This window comes from Dreissena polymorpha, chromosome 9 (assembly GCF_020536995.1).
Source record: "Dreissena polymorpha isolate Duluth1 chromosome 9, UMN_Dpol_1.0, whole genome shotgun sequence".
Lineage (NCBI taxonomy): Eukaryota > Metazoa > Mollusca > Bivalvia > Myida > Dreissenidae > Dreissena > Dreissena polymorpha.
In genome coordinates this window covers 57,442,166-57,466,521 of record NC_068363.1, presented here as the reverse complement: position 1 = coordinate 57,466,521, position 24,356 = coordinate 57,442,166, and the positions used below count along the sequence as shown (strand labels likewise).

The 24,356-nt window shown below is 36.1% G+C and overlaps 1 protein-coding gene across 1 annotated transcript; it reads right to left on the bottom strand.

Moving 5' to 3' along the window:
• Positions 1–7,597: 7,597 nt before the first annotated feature.
• On the bottom strand, positions 7,598–24,209 carry LOC127845789 (gastrula zinc finger protein XlCGF57.1-like). Its single transcript, XM_052376939.1, has 3 exons — positions 23,917–24,209; positions 11,327–11,654; positions 7,598–9,418 (listed from the first exon to the last, which is right to left on the bottom strand). Exons 2-3 carry the CDS (start codon positions 11,565–11,567, stop codon positions 7,794–7,796), a joined length of 1,866 nt encoding a protein of 621 aa, XP_052232899.1. The 5' UTR covers positions 11,568–11,654; positions 23,917–24,209; the 3' UTR covers positions 7,598–7,793.
• Between the last annotated feature and the right edge of the window lie 147 nt (positions 24,210–24,356).

The window sequence follows — 24,356 nt, the reverse complement described above, 5'->3', positions numbered from 1 at the left end:
ATGGATGCTCATACATCTACCACATGTCACAGCAGAGGGTGCAATACACAATTATCACGTTTGACCATTATGTTCGTGATGAACATGTGCAGATAATACCATTTGGGAACAGGTGACCCCATTTCATTAAGCATACTTGATCATATAACCAGATTTTCTCTATGGTCAAACCACATTGGTAACATGAGACCTAACACTTCTATAATCAATTATGTAAACCCCGATACACATTCGATACACTTTCAATATGAACTTGTATCTGTTATGTACCTTGGCCTTTGGAAATGGGAATTACACTTATATTATCAATTATTTAAATTTCATTATATACCATATCTGAATTGAGACTTGTTATGTCCGTTATGTATTGGTTTGAAGTAATGTTGACCTACGAGCCAAATTGTTAATCAGAAACTAAGACAACAGGTGTTCCCGATAATTAAACTACATTGGAGAAATAAAACCATACTTCCATAATCAATTTTCTAAACTTCATTACATCCTATCCGAAGATACTATTTCCTAAATTAGTTTATTTATACAACAACAACAACAACAAAAGCAACACAAAAATGTACAATGAGCTAAATTCTGTTATTATTTATATATTATTATGTCCATTTATATGTCCATTTATATATTACCATGTACAATAATGTACATTACGTTACATTTTTCTTTTTTAATGCAATTGTCGGAAACAAAACACAATTTATTTTTGATTTCGTTGATTGTGAATTAACAGTACGATCGCATTGAATATGACTACGGTGTACGGTTCATCGACACAGAACGGATACTTGATAGACTTGTGAATGGATTTATTGAAACTTCAAATACAACTTATGTTATGCGATGAAATCAAAATAACGGCTTGTGTTGATAAAAAGGGACAGGGAGGGACCTTGATACGACAGGGATCTGCCCTCTTGTGTTAGGCCCTAGTCTGATAGCGATCGATGTTTATAATACATAGTTGATTTGATTGGGGGAGGTCTTATATCTTATATGATACCACACTGTGACTGCCATAATCAACTTGAGATATATCCGCTGAGGAGACACATTTAAACACCATCTGGAATAATACACAGCGCTGAAAACTTGTGTCAATATGAGATTCGCTTTTGATGGATATTTGCGAAAGTTAAGAATAATAAGACAGAAATCATTCTCATTGTGACCTTAAATTAAATCAAGATAATTATCAATACTGAAAAATGCCAAGCTATTAAGTGTTTAGAAAATAAATAGCAGTAAGTATGATCTATGCACACCACTATTAGTATATTATATTTCATTGCGAATATTTTAATATAACATACCAAATAGTGCTAGCAAACAATATTAATTTTATTCTTACTGCCGTTTAAACATTGTCTGTATCTAGTCTGTGTAGAAAACAATTGATTATTTTGGTTAAATATCCATATTACTAAGTTTACATAATTATCTTTATTCTCGCATTATTTCTTATGTTTAGGAAACATCACTCATTAACACATATAACATTTGTAACACTTTTTTAAAATTTTTATGGTGACACGTACAGACAATAACTTGAGTTATTTATAAGTTGTAAGATATTTTTTCTTTCTATAGCTGTTCTGCTGATACTCCTAATATTTCCTAAAGATTTGCGAAAGGTTAAAATAACTTGTTATTGTTACCAAACCATTGATGAGTACATATTAATGAAAAATAGTGGCAATTTAAATAGTCCGTATACGTGATCTACAAAAGGCATACAAATAATGCGTGTTTGTGTTTCTAGTAATATTTATACGTTTAGAATAGTGTCTCGCAATTAAAAAAATAAAAAAAAAAGCATTTTAAGTTATGAAATCCGGTGCGTGTAGCTCGAAGTTTTTTCCGGACGCCGCATGCACCCGAAAGCAACACACTGAACCATGTCGAATAATGTATGTCATGCAAAAAACTAATTTCAACAAACGCTTTAAATTAAAATTAACGAAAAATTAACAAAATAGCACGATATTGAATGTAAAATTTAACGTTAAGCGTGAAGTGTTCAAGCTCCAATCCGTAATAACAATAGACGAATTTCCGTCACCACAAAAATAGGTGGCGGAAATAACCGAGCGGTTTACGGAAAACAAGATCATCGGTTTTAGTATCATAATAGTTTTGCCATTTCTCTATATGATTCCAATCGTTATACAATGTACAAACATTTGTAAAATAGCATTTTTCGTAATAAAATCGGCATTTGACCATTAATTGAAAATAGTAACCAATTTACATATATTTTACATTCTCCAATTCAAGAATTGTGAACATTATCTTACTCCATACAGTTTTGTGAAATAATGAGCATTAAACTTCAAATCACAAGAGAGTATGTGCGTTTCAATTCGGTTACTATTTACGTTGTCAAAGGTCGTTTAAGTTGTCCAAAATGTAAAAACAACCGGTACATCCATCAGTTTATTTGTTATGACGGGAAATGAATATATGGTGGATTCGTCACCCTTCAGTTTTGTATTGTGTCTACTAGGGAAGGGAAGGTTTAGACAATAACAACATTGTAGGATAATCATCATTTGATGAATTTTGTTATCACATTTAAATCGAACGACCATCGCCTTAACGAATTTTGAACACATTTAAAACAAAACACAGAAAGAAATAATATATCCGTTGCAGTTTACAATTATGTCTAAAACATTTTACTGCTTTGTTATTAATTATTTGCCGATGCCAGTTACATCGAAGGACAAACCGCAAGAATCCGGCCCCCAAATTGTCAATCCGGTAATAATTGCATTGAGGTCTACTACCACATGTTTGGAGTTTTATTAACGCGAAATACAAGCAGCGGAATAAAAGTCAGACTATCATCACCGAATAACTTGCATTGGGTAAAGAGTGGAAGCGTGCCGTGGCCAAAGTAACATTATCAGAAATACTAGGGAAAGGTGAATTCTATGTATGTAATTTTATTTGTGTTGTTTCAATTAAGATGCCCACAAGTGCGCATTACGTTTGTTGCATCCGATGTGTATGTTCATATATTCATATTGCTTATCTTTTTCTAAGGTCGTCTGCGAGGCCAAGATCATAAGGATTTTACCAGCGACATAACGCTTGACGACATACACATTACAAAAGGATTTTGTACCAACTAAGCAGGAGGATAAAACCAGATGAGCTCTTTTGGCTTTATGTATACATGAAACCACGTCTCAAGTCTGTGATTTAAGAACAGATAATTTAAAATTGCCTTTTGAACTACAAACAAAAGCCTGAAGGCTGTGATTTGATTTAAAGAGATTTCCTGACTAATTGGTGTACATTTGTGTAGATACATAACTTTATTTCCTCCAAATACATGAAGAGCTGAACAAAAATAAGACACAAGTTTACAATAATTAACAAAAGGCATAAGAGTAATTTTTTAACATAATACAATAGCTTTCACTTTTTTAGCGATAAGCACAGTAAACATTGACATGATTTACAGAGTGAATTTATATACACATATATTTGACCTATCATTTATAGGCATGGAATGCAATTGATATTGATAAAGAAAATTAGTCTTCTAGAGGTCAATGAAACACAGAACATAACAGTAGGCATGTTGTATACACAAAAACATAATTATCATATTGCACCAAACTATAAGAGAATGAGTGAATACGCCTAACGCACATAACGCACATACGCATGTATTCTCAAACCAATGCTGATCAAAACATACACGAAAACGATCTGGCATTATAGGTACGAAAACAAAATTCTAGAATTACTTCTGTTTACTGATTATGTCCTCATAGCATATTGCGGTACGAATGATAGCAAGATTGAAAGCAACATAAGAAACAACAAGCGATGTGTTTGTGAAACACTATGTCGACATATATTTGACCTTTGACTTGAAGGATGACCTTGACCGATTTACCACGCAAAATGCTCAGCTCCATGAGATACACATGCATGCTAAATATAAAGTTGCTATCTTCAATATTGCAAAAGTGTACATTAAATGAGCAAATTTGACCCATATATTTGACCTTTGACCTTGAAGGATGACCTTGACCTTTCACCACTAAAATGTGTAGCTCCATGAGATACACATGCATGCCTAATAAGAAGTTGCTATCTTCAATATTGCAAAAGTTTTGGCAAATGTTAAAGTTCGGGCAAACACACACACAAACCAACCAACCAACAGACAGGGAAAAAACAATATGACCCCCACTATAGTGGTGGGAACATAACAAGAGCTGTCAGAGGACAGCGCGTTCGACTATTCGAGTGCTTGACAGTATAACGTAAGCCATCATAGAGAGAGGGTTATAATGTGGGCGTGTAATCATTTAATAGATGATCTTTCAAAAATAAGAAAACACAATTTTATTTTTTTTTTGGGGGGGGGGGTTGAGAGGGGAGTATAATATGGGTGTGTTATCATTTAATAGATGATCTTGCAACAATATTGATTTTTTTTTGGGGGGGGGGGTTGGGGGTGTCTAAGGGGGGGGGACGTGGGGGATGGTTTGATAGGAATGCATTGTGGTATGTCAGGTTAGTGTTGTTTTGTCAAACTTTAACATAGATTTATCAATAATATGCATATTCTAAGTATAAAAGGGACCATAATTCTGTCCAAATGCTTGATTCATGTGTCTGCTCTTGTTTATAGGTTGGGGTCATGATGGTTAACAATTATGCAAAATATGAAAGCAATATGTCAAGGGACATTGAAAATAGTTGGGGTAGTACGCAAACTTTAACATTTGCTGCATATTCTAAGTGGAAAAGGGGCCATAATTATGACAAAATGCTTGATAGAGTTGTCTGCTCTTGTTTATAGGTTGGGGTCATGTTGGTCAACAAGTATGCAAAATATGAAAGCAATATGTCAATGGACAAAGAAAATATTTGGGGTAGTACGAAAACTTTAACATTTGCACGCTAACGCTCACGCTGACGCAGACACTAACGCCGACACCGGGGTGAGTAGGATAGCTCCACTATATATATTTTATATATAATAGTCGAGCTAAAAAGTACATTGCTAAATGACAACTGTCCTAACACGCATCGATTTGGTCGTGTGACCTAAGCCTTTGATATACAAACATAGCTGTTACATGCCTCAATTATTAATTATTTGCAGTAAAAGTTTATGTTTATGGATAAAGAAATTACTAAGCAAAAATATAATTACAACGAAAGACAACAACATCAGTCAGGTGAAGCAAATGTTAACTGCAGACATGTAAAAAGACATAAACACATAATAACAAGAGATGTGTTTATTAGAAACACAATGTCCCCTTTTGCGCCGCTTTGAAGCCGTACATTTAACCTTTGACCTTTAAGGTTGACCTTGACCTTTCACCACTCAAAATGTGCAGCTCAACGAGAAGTAAGTAAGAGAATAAATGGAGAAATGAAAAATAATATTTTTTAATTTTTGACCTTTGACCTTGAAGGATGACTTTGACTTGACCTTTCACCACTCAAAATGAGCAGCTTTACGAGATACGCATGCCAAATATGAAGTTGATGTGTTAATTATTTAAAAAGTTATGATAAAAATTAAACGGAGGTTAAAGTTTTAGGAAAGATAAATACAATGATATTTGACCTTTGGCCTTGAAGGATGACCTTGACCTTGACTTTTCACAACTCAAAATAAGCACATGCATGGTAAATATCAAGTTGCAAACCTTATCAAACTTTAACCAAGGTTAAAGGCTTGGGACAGAACGACAGACAGACAGACAGACAGACAGACAGACAGACAGACAGACAGACAGACAGACAGACAGACAGACAGACAGACAGACAGACAGACAGACAGACAGACAGACAGACAGACAGACAGACAGACAGACAGAAAGACAGACAGACAGACAGACAGACAGACAGACAGACAGACAGACAGACAGACAGACAGACAGACAGACAGACAGACAGAAAAAAAACAATATACCCCCGGTGGCATAAAAAGTGTCAAGCATAACAGCTCAAGTTTATGTTTATTAATGCAAGTTCAAGTCAAAGCAAGTTTATCACAAATAAAAGAAAAGGTAACGTTCAAACAAATACTAATAATATCCATAAATTGTGGCTCCATATTTGTCTATCCAGATTAATATTTTGTCGGAACTTCAACCCGCACAAAAATAGTATACGTTTTAATGCGGTGTGTCATCTTATGTGCTCAGTCTCATTCAGGAAGGATGTGATTGAACGAGCTTTTGGTATAAACGCTGTATGTTGAGCCGCCCCCCCTGCATATTGTGCAAATTTAGTTGAGATCTGGTGACAAGGTCCACGAACACTTCAATTGAAATGGTGCCCTCACTTGTGAATCCACATATGCCAATTGCGATCGGATTATACATGTAACAAATCCTTTCTACACATGTTTACAGGTACGGCCGCAACCGGTGTGAATCCTAAAATACTTAGTGAGGAAGGGGCCTTTAGCAAAGTCCTTTCCACACACGCTTTAATTGTGTGACCGCTCTCCCGTGTGAATCCTCATATGCTGGGTGAGATGTGAACCGCAAAATAAATCCGTTTGCACAAACAATGCAACTATGTGGCAGCTATCCTGAATAAAACCTCATATGCTGAAAGAGGACTGAACTGGTGATGAATCCCTTTCCGCAAACAATGAACCGATGTGGCCGATCTCCTGTGTGAATACTCATATGATATATGAGGGCCGAGCCCTTAAAAAATCCTTTTCCACAAACAATACAACTATGTGCCCACTATCCTGAGTGAATCTTCATATGCCGTGTGAGTATGGAACCTCTGACAAAATCCATTCCACAAACACTACACCTTAGTGTCTGCTCTCCTGTGTGAATCTTCATATGCCAGGTGAGAAGTGAAGTGTAAGCAAATCCCTTTCCACAAACACTGCACCTGTTGGGCCGCTCTCCTGTGTGTTTCTTCATATGCCTGGTGAGGAGTGAACAGTTGACAAATCCCTTTCCACAAACACTGCACCTGTGGGGCCGCTCTCCTGTGTGAATTCGCATATGATATGTGAGGACCGAGCCATCGGCAAACCATTTTCCACAAATAATTCAACTATGTGGCCGCTCACCTGTGTGAATACTCACATGATATATGAGGTCCACGACCCTGGCGAATCCCTTTCCACAAACACTGCAACTGTGTGGCCGCTCTCCGGTGTGAATCTTCATATGGCGGGCGAGGAGTGAACTGTAGGTAAATCCTTTTCCACAAACACTGCAGTTATGGGTCCGCTCTCCTGTTTGTTTCTTCATATGCCGGGTGAGGAGTGAACTGTTGACTTATCCCTTTCAGGGCCCTCAATCCATAATAGGGGAAGCGGGTCGCTACCCATAGTAGGCGGAATTTTTGCGGCGTTTCCCTTTTGGGGGGATTTTTTACTTACTCTCTAATTATTACATTTGTACACGTTTGCACTATATTCATTGCTTTTTTATAATTAAGTATGTTTGACAAGATTAAAATAAAATAGAATTGAGATTTATTAATCATAAGACACACCTATCTTTAAAAAAAAAATAATAAAAAATTTAAGTAATTTTTTAGGGGGAATTTCCCCCCCCCCCCCCAAAAGGGGAAACAAGTATACTTTTCAGGTGGGGGAATGCGGCCAAATTTCGGCCGTGAATTTTACAGATTGAGGGCTCTGCCTTTCCACAAACACTGCAACTGTGTGGCCACTCTCCTGTGTGAATACTCATATGCTGAGTGAGGTTTGAACTGCTGACAAATCCCTTTCCACAAACACTGCAAATATGTGGCCGCTACCCCGTGTGAATACGCATATGATATGTGAGGCCCGAGCCCTTGGCAAACCCTTTTCCACAAACACTGCAACTGTGTGGCCACTCTCCTGTGTGAATACTCATATGCTGAGTGAGGTCTGAACTGTTGATAAATCCCTTTCCACAAACACTGCAACTGTGTGGCCACTCTCCTGTGTGAATACTCATATGCTGAGTGAGGTTTGAAGTGCTGACAAATCCCTTTCCACAAACACTGCAACTGTGTGGCCGCTCTCCTGTGTGAATCATCATATGGCGGGTGAGGAGGGAACTGTAGGTAAATCCTTTTCCACAAACAATGCAGTTATGGGTCCGCTCTCCTGTGTGTTTCTTCATATGCCGAGTGAGGAGTGAACTGTTGACAAATCCCTTTCCACAAACACTGCAACTATGTGGCCACTCTCCTGTGTGAATACTCATATGCTGAGTGAGGTTTGAACTGCTGACAAATCCCTTTTCACAAACACTGCAAATATGTGGCCGCTCCCCCGTGTGAATACGCATATGATATGTGAGGCTCGAGCCCTTGGCAAACCCTTTTCCACAAACACTGCAACTGTATGGCCACTCTCCTGTGTGAATACTCATATGCTGAGTGAGGAGTGAACTGTTGACAAATCCCTTTCCACAAACACTGCAACTGTGTGGCCACTCTCCTGTGTGAATACTCATATGCTGAGTGAGGTTTGAAGTGCTGACAAATCCCTTTCCACAAACACTGCACATGTGGGGCCGCTCTCCTGTGTGTTTCTTCATATGCCGGGTGAGGAGTGAACTGTTGACAAATCCCTTTCCACAAACACTGCACCTGTGGGGCCGCTCTCCTGTGTGAAAACGCATATGATATGTGAGGCCCGAGCCCTTGGCAAACCCTTTTCCACAAACACTGCAACTGTGTGGCCACTCTCCTGTGTGAATACTCATATGCTGAGTGAGGTTTGAACTGTTGACAAATCCCTTTCCACAAACACTGCAACTGTGTGGCCACTCTCCTGTGTGAATACTCATATGCTGAGTGAGGTTTGAACTGTTGACAAATCCCTTTCCACAAACACTGCAACTGTGAGGCCGCTCTCCCGTGTGATACCTCATATGAACAGCGAGTTGTGATTTGGAGACAAAACCCTTTCCACAAATACTGCAACTGTGTGGCCGCTCTCCTGTGTGAATCCTCATATGATATGTGAGGTCCGAGCTCCCTGCAAATCCCTTGCCACAAACACTGCAACTATGTGGCCGCTCTCCTGTGTGAATCCTCATATGCCCAGTGAGGTGTGAACTGTTGACAAATCCCTTTCCACAAACACTGCACCTGTGTGGCCGCTCTCCTGTGTGAATACTCATATGATATGTGATGTCAAAGCCCCTGGCAAATCCTTTTCCACAAACACTGCAACTTTGTGTCCGCTCTCCTGTGTGAATCTTCATATGCCGGGTGAGGAGTGAACTGTAGGCAAATCCTTTTCCACAAACACTGCAAATGTGTGGCCGCTCTTCTGTGTGCATCCTTATATGATTTGTGAGGTCCTTAGGAATTGTAAATCCCTTTCCACAAACGCTGCAAACATTATAAAGATGGGAATTCTTCTCAACATCTGATAGTCCTTTAATAAAGAGAAAAGACAAATTTAGTATGCAAAACAGGGCAAAACTTAACTATAAGACCTCTATATAAGTGTCACATAGAGGTTTTAAACTGAATTGAGCCCTTCAAGCTGTGATCATTTAATGATAGTTGATTTAAAATGGCCGTGTTAAAACACATCAAATTATCCTAAAGATGTGAACAATTTTAAACTGGCAACTTGCCTTCTTACAAAATAAAAAAAAGAATTTAATGCAATTGTAGAGAGAAAAAAAATGAGAATAAGGAGCAAACAAAACAAGAGGGTCATGGGCCCTATGGCGCTCACCTGATATCCAAAGAAACTAGACTATTCTGAGAAAGAACGAGTTGATTCATAAAGAATGGACCAAAAAGGCGACTTCAAAATAATTTTTTTTATTTAACCTACATGTAGTGACCTAGTTTTAAGCTCACATGACCCATTTCCAATCTCATCCAATATTTAATTGGGACAAAATGTTCTAACCAAGTTTCATGCAAATTGTCAAATAATTGTTGCTTATATAGTGTCAATAAGTTTTCACTACAGTCATATAAATACAATTTCCCCCACACCCAGCAGCCATTTTTTTTTAAATAAACCTGAAGAATTTTAGACCTCGACCGTGAAGTCAATATAACAAGTGTTCTGACTAACTTTCATTTCGAATGCACTTAAAATGTTACTTCTATATTGTTTACAAGGTTTCAATATATCCATATAAGTAAAATGTCCCGCTCCGTTGGGGCCATGTATTTCAACAAACAATAACCATTGTCAACATCAGCCAAGCTGTCTTTACAACATATTTCTTACCAAGTTTTATAAAGATTTGTTTTTTCAACGGACCCAAATCATTTTCAAACTCAGCCCATATACCATTTCAACAAATGCTCTGACCGATTTTCATGAAAATTAGACTAAAAATATGACTTCAAGAAAGTTAACGAGGTTTTACTATATTACTATAGCAATATTAGGAAAAATGCCCCACACCCTAGTGGCCATGGTTTTTAACAGACCATTACAACAAATGTTCTGACTAAGTTTCACGAAGATTAAACAATAAATGGAACTTCTAGAGTTTAGCATAGCTTTTTTAAAGATAAAAACTGCCCCGTCACCTGGCAGATTTGTTTTTAAACCAACCAGATCTATTTTTAAACTGGATCAAGATATTATTGGGACACATGTTCTGACCAAGTTTCATGAAGATTGGACTGAAGGTATGACTTTTAGAAAATAAACAAGGTTTCACCGAAGCCATAAAAGGAAAAATGCAACAGACTAGAGCAATATTTCAAATCATCCAAGACATCGTTATACAAAATGTTCGGACACATTTTCATGAATATTGGACAATAAATGAGACTTCTAAAGTGTTATCAATGTTTTAATATAGCAAAATAAGGAAAATTGCCCCGCTCCCTGGCAGCCATGTTTTTCAACTAACTGGAACCATTTTCAAACTGGTCCAAGATGTACATGTTGTAACCAAGTTTCATGACGATTGGACAATGAATGTGGCCTCTAGAGTGTTAACAAGGTAAATGTTGACGACGGAAAACCGTTTGGAAAAAAAGTGATCACAAAAGCTGATCATGAGCATGTTGTGCTCAGTTGAGCTAAAACAAATTATACAAATGTTAAGTTGACACATGGTAAAACCAACAAACTTCTGTTGCAATAATTTCCAATTTTGGCAAACTAAATGAAACAAATCCAAAAGCAAAAAAAATATAGGAAATATATTAGGTTTTTGTTCTACATTTACAGGATTTGTGTGCAAAATACAGTTAAATTTGAAATATAGGAATCCCTTGACAGCCTCCATTTATCGGCTGAAGAAAACATGTGAGGACAGATACATGTAGCAAACAATATGAAAACACAGGCTCAGCATACCTTGTTTTGTGTCTTGTATTTTTTCTTTCACACCTCCATCAGTTACAGCTTCTTGATAACTAAAAAGGCCTGCATGTAAGTTGTGGCTGGCATAGGTGTCATTTTTGTCTGCAATGCCGTCAACAATGTGCTCCCCAACATGCTGTCTCAAGCTAATCAAGTCCCGCAGACCACGTCCACAGGTGTCACACCAGAACAGCTCCTCATCGATGCTATAAACGATGTCATTAGATGTCAACATTTCTGTAACTTTACGATCACTTGATGCCAATATCCCTTGAGTGTCACAGAAATTGGATTTAATGCCCTCTTAAATACACTGGAAAACCTGTAAAACAAAGTCATATCAAGTTTAAAATTGTATTTTGACCATGAATTGGCAACACAATTTTGTCTCCCAATGTAACAAGGTACATTGATGAGAACGTTGCAGGATTAACTAGATATGCCATGGATGCTAAAGATTACCTTTTTTCACTATCACCGATATATTTAGGTTATTCAGTTGCGAAAATTTTAGCCAGTCCACTAAACACTTAACAAAGAATTGATACATATAATCTTGGTGACTATAGATTAAACATTGGTAAGAAGGCAACAGGCAATACTTCTGCCAAAACTGGTCTAAGCCAACTTTCCTTTCATAATTATAACTTTCAAATTAATGTCATTCAACTGGATATGAAACAACATTGCACTAAAAGAAGAGTATAACTCCCACAAGCCTTAGTACTATGCTATAGTATACAAATAGACCAAGGGGCATTTTTTGCAAAATCTTGTCAGAGTCGAAATTCATTACATTATAATCATAGTTCATTAAGTTTATTCAATTATGAAAATTGTATGGAAGTTTAAGTGAAATTGAGTACATTATAATTTCGCGACCATACATGTATATTTTACACTGTTAAACTGTAATTGGTATCATTGCTGCCAACAAAATTGGTCGCAGTCAACATTCCTTCCTTTAACCATTTACCATTTAGATTTGTATTTTCACCCATTTGTAGTCCCTTAGAAAGTTATATTTAATTGAATACCTTTCTATCTACATTCAAGTTTTTTTAGGCTTCATCTCCAAACCTTATGTACTGATGTGCATAAAACAGCATAATACCTGAACAGACTGCGAGTTACTCACAAGCTGTTCTGGTTTTATGCTGTTTGCACATAGCCATTGTCACTTTGCATCTGAGTGGGCAAGGGTTAATAATGTCTATACATAAAGGTCAAACAGTCAAATCAACCCAGTAATTTAAGATCTCTTCTATCCACAACTTTGGGCAGTAAATAGATATACCCAGTCTTAATATTCATATGGACAGACAATTGCAATCCTTAATGCCTCCCACTCCACGGAGCCATAAAATAAGTCTTCACCATTGAGAGAACAATAAGTATATCAAGTACTGCTTTACAGATTCAGTCACTATAAATAACAGTGTAATAGTAAATTTATCTTTAAAGGTGATGTTTGTAGGTGTGAGTTCTTATTATTCCACTATCATGTGCTTAAAAAAAATATTTTTCACTATTTATTACATTTTTAGCAATATCACATTGTAAATAGGTTTATATCTTCAAATAAGGGGAATTTTTTTTTTGAATAAATGTCTATATTATGAGTCAAATACAGTCGATATTCATCATTAAAGTTAACAATCTTTTTTTTTTCTTGATGTGTGTGACAGTGAGGTTTTCCTCAAGTTACTTAAGTTTTTCCCCACAGAAAAACAAAATGTCACAATTAAATATGGTTCTGTTAACAAAACACAGCCAGAATTGCAGCTATTATTCAAAATGAATTCATCCCAACTTGTGTGAGACTAGTTAGTTAATTAGGTAGTAGTGCTGAGACACAATCCTGGTCCTATCAGACTGTAGCACCAAGAGGACATTATAAACTTCCAAATACACATTTGATTGTAACCTTAAACAAATATCACACACAAAAATTAGGGATTAGAAACTTTGAGTCTTTTTTACATTAACTTAAGCAGACCACATCTACTGTATAATGCCGTTAAATGGTTGTATACTTACCAGTATATGAAAATTGTCAGCATTTGGTAGTTTATACTTAATTTGGCAATTATTTTGATAAACAAAAATGTAATAATAACTTTTCTTAACAAGATTTGTGCTTGTCAGAAACACAATGCCACTTATTGCGCCGCTTTGAAGCCATAAATTTGACCTTACACCTTGAAGGATGACCTTGGCCTTTCAACACTGAAAACGTGCAGCTCCATGAGATACACATGCATGCCAAATACCAAGTTGTTATCTTCTATATTAAATCAAGTTATGACCAAACTTTAACGAAGGTTAAAGTTTTAGGAAAGAAAAATACAATTATATTTGACCTTTGACCTTGAAGGATCACCTTGACCTTGACTTTTCACAAGGGATGGCAAACCTAAGCAAATCCGTAACCGGTTAACCTGTTTCGATATTCGAGCGGTTAACCGGTCAACCGAATGTTGTTGTACCACATAAATGAAACAAGGGATGTTGCATGCCTCCCATATAGGCGGTCAGTTGTAGTGGCAGCCATTGTGTCAATATGTTTTTTGTCACTGTGACCTTGACCTTTGACCTAGTGACCTGAAAATCAATAGGGGTCATGTGCCAGTCATGAACAATGTACCTATGAAGTTTCATGATCCTAGGCCTAATTATTCTTGAGTTATCATCAGGAAACCATTTTACTGTTTCGAGTCACTGTGACATTGACCTTTGACCTAGTGACCTGAAAATTCATAGCGGTCATCTGCCTGTCACGATCAATGTACCTTTGAAGTGTCATGATCCTAGGTGTAAGCATTCTTGAGTTATCATCCGGAAACCATTTTACTGTTTCGAGTCACTGTGACCTTGACCTTTGACCTAGTGACATGAAAATCAATAGAGGTCATCTGCCAGTCATGGTCAATGTTCCTATCAAGTTTCACGATCCTAGGCGTAAGCATTCTAGAGTAATCATCCGGAAACCATTTTACTATTTCGAGTCACTGTGACCTTGACCTTTGACCTAGTGACCTGAAAATCAATAGGGGTCATTTGCCAGTCGTGACCAATGTACCTATGAAGTTTCATGATCCTAGGCGTAAGCATTCTTGAGTTATCCGGAAACCAATTTACTATTTCGAATCCCTGTGACCTTGACCTTTGACCTAGTGACCTGAAAATCAATAGGGGTCATATGACAGTCATGATCAATGTACCTATGAGGTTTCATGATCCTAGGCCTAAGCATTCTTGAGTTATCATCCAGAAACCATCTTGTGGACGGACAGACGGACCGATGGTCCGACAGACCGACGGACCGACATGAGCAAAACAATATAACCCCTCTTCTTCGTAGGTCGGCATAAAAAACTGGTTGGCTCAAAGAAGTTTTGGGACAGCGCTAGCCCTGGTAGATAGAACTCACGACACCAGTACATAATATAATCTGCAAATTTGGTCCTAAACTGCATCCAAGAACGATTCGCCGTGACCTTGACCTTTGACCTAGTGACCTCAAAATCAATAGGGTCATCTGCCAGTCATGATCAATGTACCTATGAAGTTTCATGATCCTAGGCGTAAGCGTTCTTGAGTTATCATCCGGAAACCATCTGGTGGATAGACCCCACGACACCAGTACATAATATAATCTGCAAATGTGGTCCTAAACTGCATCCAAGAACGAGTCACTGTGACCTTGACCTTTGACCTAATGACCTCAAAATAAATAGGGGTCATCTACCAGTCATGATCAATGTACCTATGAAGTTTCATGATCCTTGGCCTAAGCGTTCTTGAGTTATCATCCGGAAACCATCTGGTGGACGGACGAACGGACGGACGGACCGACATGTGCAAAACAAATTACCGCCTGTTCTTCGAAGGGGAGCATAAAAAACATCCGAAAAACGTAGACGCTTATTTACAATTACAGGTTTATGTAAATATATTTTGTCTTGTAACCTAATTACTTTTGCCATTTTATCAATAAAATACTATTCCTTTACAAATTGTGTGGGTCCTTTAAATTTGGAATTCAAATTCTAAATTTAATATTATACATTTTGAATCTAAATCTTATTCATTTCCGACAGTCATTTCGGACATTTTTTACATGCTTGTCGGTGAACTGTGATATTTTTTGTTGTAATATTACCTTCATGTCATTACACATAATTATTGTTCTACATCTTGATCAACAAAAGCTAGTGCAGAATTTGAACAGAACAGATCAGAACACAACTTTATTTACATCTCAGGCATACAAGTATGCAGTAAGAGGAACAATATATGTGAAGTTATACAATATTTCAATGCACATGTGCTTCGCGGTTAACGGCGTACCGTCAAAATGCAGGTACAAGGGACAAAAACAAAAAGACAGAAAATAACAACAACAAAAACAAACAGAAAAACTATGGTTAGTGGGATAATGCAAGGAACAAAATAGCGTTGTATTTTCTTACTGGTATAAATGATGGGAAGTATTACAAACACCTATACGATTTACAATACAATTCACAATACAATTTACACTTCAATTTTATGTATATTTGGACACACACAATACTAGGATAAAGGGCAAATTATTTGATATTTCTTAAAAGGGTGTTCGCGAATTTATAAATCTATGTAGGTAATCAATATTTTTTGTGGTCATTATATATTTGAGTTTATTAACACTAGGAACAGGTCTTGAGGACATATTTATATCGACTCTAGCCGTAGTAAAGTGGGTGAAGTTTAAAATGTAATGTTCTTCATTGCCGATATAGCCTTCATTACATACAGTGCACAGTCTATTTAGTTCGGGTGTGCCGTTCATCTGCCAGTTTCGATTGGGAAATGATGATTAGCGGTGCGGAGCTTTAATATAGGTACATACTTAGATTTGGGAAGAAGCTTAAGGTAATTCTCAAATTCAAAATTGTTTTTAAATGAATTATAAAATTTGCCTTTGTTTGATTGGTTCAAGTCTGCATGCCACTGCTGAATGTATTGATCAATGAGTACACGTTTAACTTGTAATGATAGTGATTTCATACTGGGCGAGTTTTGTTCATGCCACACGATCGATTTGCCAGTCGTATCAAATATTTGTTTAATTTTAGATATCCATTTAAAGTTACGCGAGTTGTTGTTGATAAGGTTAATATACATTATTTTAGAATATTTATTGTCATTTTCTAAAAGAGTTCTACTCCAAAAGCCTATCATGTTGCTGTACATAGTGACAAATAGCGGATATCTACCAAGTTCACCGTATAGCATATATGACGGAGTACTTTTACGTGATATTGTAATTTTTCTAAGGAATTCTTTATGTACTCGTTCTATAATGTCTAAATTTTCGTAACCCCATATTTCAAAGCCATATGTCAGTATTGGTGCAACAGTATGATCAAAAAGTTTTAATGTTAAATCTAGTGGCAGATCTGAATTATTTGCACGGATATAAAGTAAATGCATTGCTTTTTTAGTTTGTTCGATATTTTTTTGGCGTGCGCGTAGAAATGAACCGTTAGCCGAAAATGTGAACCCAAGGTATTTGTATTGCTTAACAATTTCGATTTCATTTCTGCCAATGTAAAATTTATAGGGCGCGATGTTTCTAGCCCCAAATATGATTTTTTTTGTTTTATTAATGTTTGCATTGAGTTTCCATTGCGTGCAGTATTCATCAAATTGAATTATGCCGTGTTTTATTAATACTCATAATCCTTAAAGAATTACGTGCATTTACAGTTTACTGATTAAAAACAATTGTCAATTAGCGTAAATATATTTAGCAATGGGCATAGTGGTTTCCAAACCTCTGTTGTTTAGGCCTTTTTGTACACAACATCTTTATTAGAGCGTTTAAATTTGCAATAGTTGTTAAAACAACAGTGATCGAGTGTAATCACAGCTGTATTGATTTTACCAAACAATGGTAGTCAACACAATGTCACATAGAATGTAAAGTGCTAAACAAACACACTGCAGAGTAGGTGCTAATTGCTCGTGTGCCTGCTCATTATTCCGCTACACTCCGATGGTTAAAAACTCCAATCACTTTTGATCCACAGGAGAGGGGGGGGGGGGGCATCACGGGGTGGTTATTGCCGATAATTTTCGATAAGATGAGCGGATTAGCCAATATAGTGATATGAAGTTAAACAAAAATAACGATTTGAGCATTTATTGCGTTCAACCAAATATTGTTTTCTGCAAGAGTAACCAAATATTAATTTTGTAACCAGATAACCTCCTTGAGAAACGGATAACCTGTTAACCGAATGACCGTTGCCATCCCTACTTTTCACCACTCAAAATGTGCAGCTCCATGAGATACTCATGCATGCCAATTGCCAAATATGAAGTTGCTATATTCAATAATGCAAAAGTCATCAAACTTTAACAACGGTTAACGTTTTGGGACACACACAATGAATGAATGAATGAATGACAGACAGAGAGACAAACAGACAGACAGGCCAAAACAATATACCCCCGATCGTTCGATCCGAGGGCATAAAAATCATTAACTGCCCATACATTTCTTGAAGAAAGCATAAAAATAGATGATGTCGAAATTTATGAATAACAATCTAAAGATAAATAATTGCCGCTCAATTAGATAGTTATACCGGCAGACCGGTGTGCGGTAAAGATGCCAGAGGTAAAAATGCCAGAGGTAAAAATGCCAGATGTATAGTGGTAAAAATACCATAGGTTAAAATGCCAATGGTAAAAATGCCAGATGTTAAAAAGTAAAATAGAGTTTTGAGCAATACTTTTTAAGGATATTGAGTATTGTATGGAAACATTTTTCTAATTGAACATGTTATATTTATTCTACTTGTCTCACTAATAAATTTTGACTATAATTTGTTTAATGTGCTTTATTCATTCTGATTATTGGTTGTGATTTTTTGTTTCTTTAATGAATCGGTCATAAAATAACACTTGTTAAATTCCTTTTAAAAGCTATTGGGATTTTATTGATGTAATGGAATCTTTTGATTTTTGAGGACAATAAATTATTAAAGCAATGTGACAACCAAGCAGGGTTTTGATGGTGATTATGTTTACATTAATTATTAAATGAGACATGTATTGATACGTCTAGCTAATAAAAGCTTTAAACTTAGAGCCGATAATATATAGATTTATTACAGAGTAAATTCCCCCCCCCCCCACAACTGAAATTGTGTACATAATATCTAATATCTAACTGCATTTTTTTCTTAATCAATTGCGGATTTTAAACATTCACTTAACTGTGTTAATACATAAAGAGCTTTCTCTTACAGTCTTATTTTATTAGTGAGGCAAATAGAATAAATATACATGTAACATGTTCAATTAAAAAATGTATTTGTTGCGTTAGCAAAGAATTTAATTTCTACAATACTCAATATCCTTAAAAATATTGCTCAAAACTCTATTTTACTATATAACATCTGGCATTTTTACCTCTGGCATTTTTACCTACGGCATTTTTTCCACTTTACATCTGGCATTTTTACCTCTGGCATTTTTACATCTGGCTTTTTTACCTATGACATTTTTACCTCTTGCATTTTTACCTACATTCCGTCAGACCATATCAAAAAGCGAAACATATTTCAGCTTTTCCACACTACTGTTCACAGATATTTTCTAGACAAAATATGCATTAATGAAAAAAAGTGCACGATTTTTGTTTTCTAAATAGCTCGCATGCAGCATTGAATGTTCGATAACATTAGTGTCTTGAAGATGTTTGGCTGATTTCAGATTGTTTAAATCTGAAAAGAGCTTTAACACATTGTCTTACTTAACAGGTCGTAATCAAATGGTAAATGTCAATAATACTATGTCTGAATCTATGAATATCACATGCGGAGTCCCACATGGAAGTATTTTAGGGCCGCTCCTATTTTTAGTTGGTCGCGTTAGCGGCCGACTAAATTGACAGGGCATATTTTGCAAATCAGTATGTGCTTAGAAGCCTTAGCTACGGTAAGAACCGCAACTCACTCTGCTAGGGACGATTACCGCTGCCTGTCTGCAGCAGACGACAAATGATTCTGCTCTAGCAGTGAGTGTATATAGTGTATATACCAGCTTATAAGACAACATTGGCCAGTCTAGTATTTATCATTGAAATCTGTACCAATTGGCTGCTTTCAGGGAAAACGGGGTTTAATGCACGTCAAATAAGACAAGCCTGTGCACACTGATTAGCCTGTGCAATGCGCACAAGCTAATCAATGACGACAACATCGAACAACTTTAGTGCCTTCAGCGCTTTGATTATGCTATGTAAATGATAATGGTTATTAGTATAAGCAAATCATGTAAACTTATTCTTTATGCTGATGACAGTGCCATCCTTTATTCTCACAAAGATCCTAGTATGATCAGTAGTGTTTTGGGTAAAGCACTTTAAAATTGTAGTAAATGGTTAGTGGATAACAAAATGTCTTTACACCTTGGAAAAATTGAATGTATAGTGTTTGGTTCCAAAAGAAAATTATCAAAACTTCATAACTTTAATTTAAAATGTAATGATCACACTTTTGTTTCCTAATCATCGGTTAAATACCTTGGTTCAATATTGGACAATGATATTTCTGCTACATCTATTTTTTATATTATTATTAAAAAGGTGAACTCAAGAATAAGATTCTTGTATAGACAAAACCACTGTTTAAATATGGTATTAAGAAAATTGTTATGTAACTCCTTGGTTCAATGTCGTTTTGACTATGCTAGTTCTTCATGGTACAATGGTATTAATAATCAATTAAAAAATAAATTACAAGTTGTATAGAATAAAATTGCTGGATTCATTCATGGATATGACTCTAGAACATCTTTGAAAGTTAAGGATTTTAGTAATTTTGGTTGGTTAAATGTTCAAAATAGAGTTAAGCAATTAAGACTCAACCATAATCACACAATTGTTATTCAAGAAATGCCCTTCTTACATGTATAATAATTTTAGTTTAGTGTCTGATATACATAATCATAACAGTAGACATAGTAAAGGTAACTTTTGTTTACCTGAAGTGAATGGTTTTACCAGCACTACTTTTTATGTCCCTCACTATAGTAGTGGGGGACATATTGTTTTTGCCCTGTCTGTCTGTCTGTTGGTCTGTTGGTCTGTTGGTCTGTACGTTGGTCTGTTGGTCTGTTTGCGCCAACTTTAACATTTTGCAATAACTTTTGCTATATTGAAGATAGCAACTTCATATTTGGCATGCATGTGTATCTCATAAAGCTGGACATTTTGAGTGGTAAAAGGTCAAGGTCAAGGTCATCCTTCAAGGTCAGAGGTCAAATATATGTGGCCAAAATCGCTCATTTTATGAATACTTTTGCACTATTGAAGATAGCAACTTGATGTTTGGCATGCATGTGTATCTCATGGAGCTGCACATTTTGAGTGGTGAAAGGTCAAGGTCAAGGTCATCCTTCAAGGTCAGAGGTCAAATATGTGTGGCCCAAATCGCTTATTTTATAAATACTTTTGCAATATTGAAGATAGCAACTTGATATTTGGCATGCATGTGCATCTCATGGACCTGCACATTTTGAGTGGTGAAAGGTCAAGGTCATCCTTCAAGGTCAGAGGTCAAATATATGTGGCCCAAATCGCTTATTTTATGAATACTTTTGCAATATTGAAGATAGCAACTTGATATTTGGCATGCATGTGTATCTCATGGAGCTGCACATTTTGAGTGGTGAAAGGTCAAGGTCATCCTTTACAAGGTCAAGGTCATCCTTCAAGGTCAAACATCATATAGGGGGACATTGTGTTTCACAAACACATCTTGTTATTATTAAAGACTTGAACTGTTTGCATGCAGATGTTAAAATCGTTAAGAATAAATGTGAATTTAAAAAGAAAGTGAAGATTGCTCTCACAGACAATATGAAATTGAAAGAAAATGCTGATGATATTGTTATATATATATATGACTGTTGTTTAAATTAGTGATCAATACATTATTTATACGTACATTTAAATGTGATAACAAGATAGTAGTATAAACTGTGCTCTCTAATAATATATGCTTATTACTACTTGATCTCAAGACTATAGTCCCTAGTATAAATAAATGATATTTATATGCTTATTAATGCCACCATTTTTGTACCTTTGCACCCATCTATAGAACCCCATTGGAAATAAGTTGCAAAACTTTCATGGGGCATCATGTGGTATATATATTATGTCTTGATTTCAACATCTTGTAACTTCATGTTATTTCATGTCTCTGCCAAATATACTGACTAGTTAATTGTAACTGAATAACTTTGTCTGTGATAACCAAAATGTGATCTATCAATGCCTTTTGATTAGAAACCTGTGATAATTGTTTTCCAATTGTTAAATGTTATAAATTGAATGTATTGTATGATCTGTATTTGTATGACATATATATATTTATTTATATACACTTTTTGATTGATTGATTTATTCGTGCATATATATATACAATAATACAGTGTGACTTTTTAGATACTGCCAATATGTAACCTCAGGAGTTGCCTCCCTTGTTGGTTGATGTGAGCATATATGAACACAATAATAGCATAAATATGTCCCTTTACGCAAATTAAAACGACATACTTGATAATGATGGGCTTGCAGAATAATTGTATTAATCAAAGTTCCTGGAAATGTTTACATGTTTGTTATGAAAAATATAAAGATATTCAGAATTATAAAATATGATTGTTTTTTAACCCAAAGAAAAACTGCTATTTTTTCATTATGTGTATTTACACTACGTACCAATAAACCAATAGCAACCCTAACACTATCATAAGATTATGTCCCTATTCAAATAAAACTGTTACACAATACAAACTTTTGAATGCGAGAGAAGGATAATCAGACACTTGGGTTAAACAAGAAACTGTCGGGGACGGGTGATGCTCCCCAAAGTTTTTTTTTATCACAATAATGCACTATATATTCAGATAAAAGGAAACGTCTTGAGGGTCATAACTTTGGACAAAATAATACGATGGATGGTTTAGCAACTTAAAAATTTCAAAGGACCATAACTCTCTAAATAAATAATCTAACTAGAACCCACAAATAACATGCGCATTTCCTCAAGGTAGCTTCCCATAAAGCTTCATTAAATTCCAGTTAGTAATTGGGGAGAAATAGCCCGGACAAGAATTGCACTATATATACAGTTTATAGAAAATTGCAAAGGGCCATTACTCTGTGCAAAATCATCTGACCATAACCGGCTGATAATATGCGCATCTCCTGTTGGTTGTGAAGCTTCCCATACAGTTTCATTGAATTCCAGTCATTAGTTGCTGAGAAATCGCCCGGACATGAAATGCTCTATATATACAGTAAATAGAAAATTTTAAAGGGCCATAACTCTGTGAAAAATCATCCGTCCAGAACACACTGATCATATGCACATGTCCTCTTGGTGGTGAAGATTCCCATAAAGTTTCATAGAATTCCGGTCATTAGTTGCTGAGATATAGCCCGGACAAGAAATGCACTATATGTACAGTTAATGGAAAATTTCAAAGGGCCATAACTCTGTGAAAAATCATCCGACCGGAACCCACTGATAATATGCTCATTTCCTCTTGATAGTGAAGCTTCCCATGAAGTTTCATTGAATTCCGGTCATTAGTTGCTGCGAAATAGCCCGGACAAGAACTGCACTATATGTACAGTTAATGGAAAATTTAAAAGGGCCATAACTCTGTGAAAAATCATCCGACCGTAACTGGCTGATTATATGCACATCTCCTCTTGGTAGTGAAGCTTCCCTTAAAGTTTCATTGAATTCCGGTCATTAATTGCTAAAAAGTAGCCCGTTGAGGTGCATAACTTTGGACAAAATAATACGATGGATGGTGCACGGACGGGCGGACACACGGACACACGGAAGGACAGACGAAGCGGCGACTATATGCTCCACCCAAACAAAATTTGGGGGGAGCATAATTACCAAAAAATATATTAATATTTAACAAAATTGACTGTCGAAGTCGGCTGAACATGCATACGTTATCGAAGCAGACTATACACCGCACCTTTAACTTTTAATTAAATTGACAATTGCAACTGGACGACAATTTGCAAATAAGTGAAAAATAATGAATATAAATAATGCTGATAACTTTTTATTTGTTATTTTGATATTATCACAATGCTGTTGATGTTCTAGATGTGATGACGATGAAGATTTTCATATAATGATGATAATGATAATAGGTATCATAACCACCAAACAGTTTACAAACAAATTAAAACATAGACAGTCACATGGTTCACCTTAAACATCAAATATCATGCAAAATGCATTAGATTTCTTGCTTCAAAAATGTTAATCACCCTACTGTGGTGTGCAGAAAGTTCATATCATAGCCAACGGAAAAAACATCCAAAGGAAAGTAAAACGGAACACACAAAAATGAGTTAAAAATATTTAAAAAAATGCTACAATAATTTATAAACTATGCCCTTAAACTACTGTCATTGAAATGCCAAAAAAAAAGTCACAAAAACAAATTAAGAAAGAGTCAAGATCTTAGAACGTGAGACTCACTCTGAGAATGGCGAGGACAACTGTCGAGTGCCCGGCCTGAACTGCGACGGTGCTGATTGTTGTCGTAGAGGGCGTACGCTCTGTAAGGTCCGTTACATTCGAAGCTCGATCCGACATTTTTTTATTTCGTTAAATCCTGTTTATATCACACACATATTGTGCACACATTCGAAGCAGGTTTTCAATTTTCAAACGCGCGTTATCTTTTTGCTGCATTAAGCTGTTGGAAAAACGTTTGGATCTTTAAAAAAGCGAAACAACGCAAGAAGCTAAATAGCAATGCATGCAGTTCGGCTCTGTTATTCATTCTAAAAGATTTCTCGACAACTTATCTGCTACACCTTAGAATCTGGACTTTTCCATTCTATAAGCTTATCAGCAGGGGGGTTTAGCCTACCTTATGTAAGATTATTTTAGCCTTTGCCTTGCTCGTGCCTTTA

Excerpts from the sequence above, each read along its gene's own strand:
- LOC127845789 (XM_052376939.1), bottom strand. The coding sequence starts at position 11,567 with ATGTTGACATCTAATGACATCGTTTATAGCATCGATGAGGAGCTGTTC. Across the intron at positions 9,419-11,326 it reads AATACAAGACACAAAACAAG|GACTATCAGATGTTGAGAAG; the intron begins GTATGCTGAGCC and ends TCTTTATTAAAG.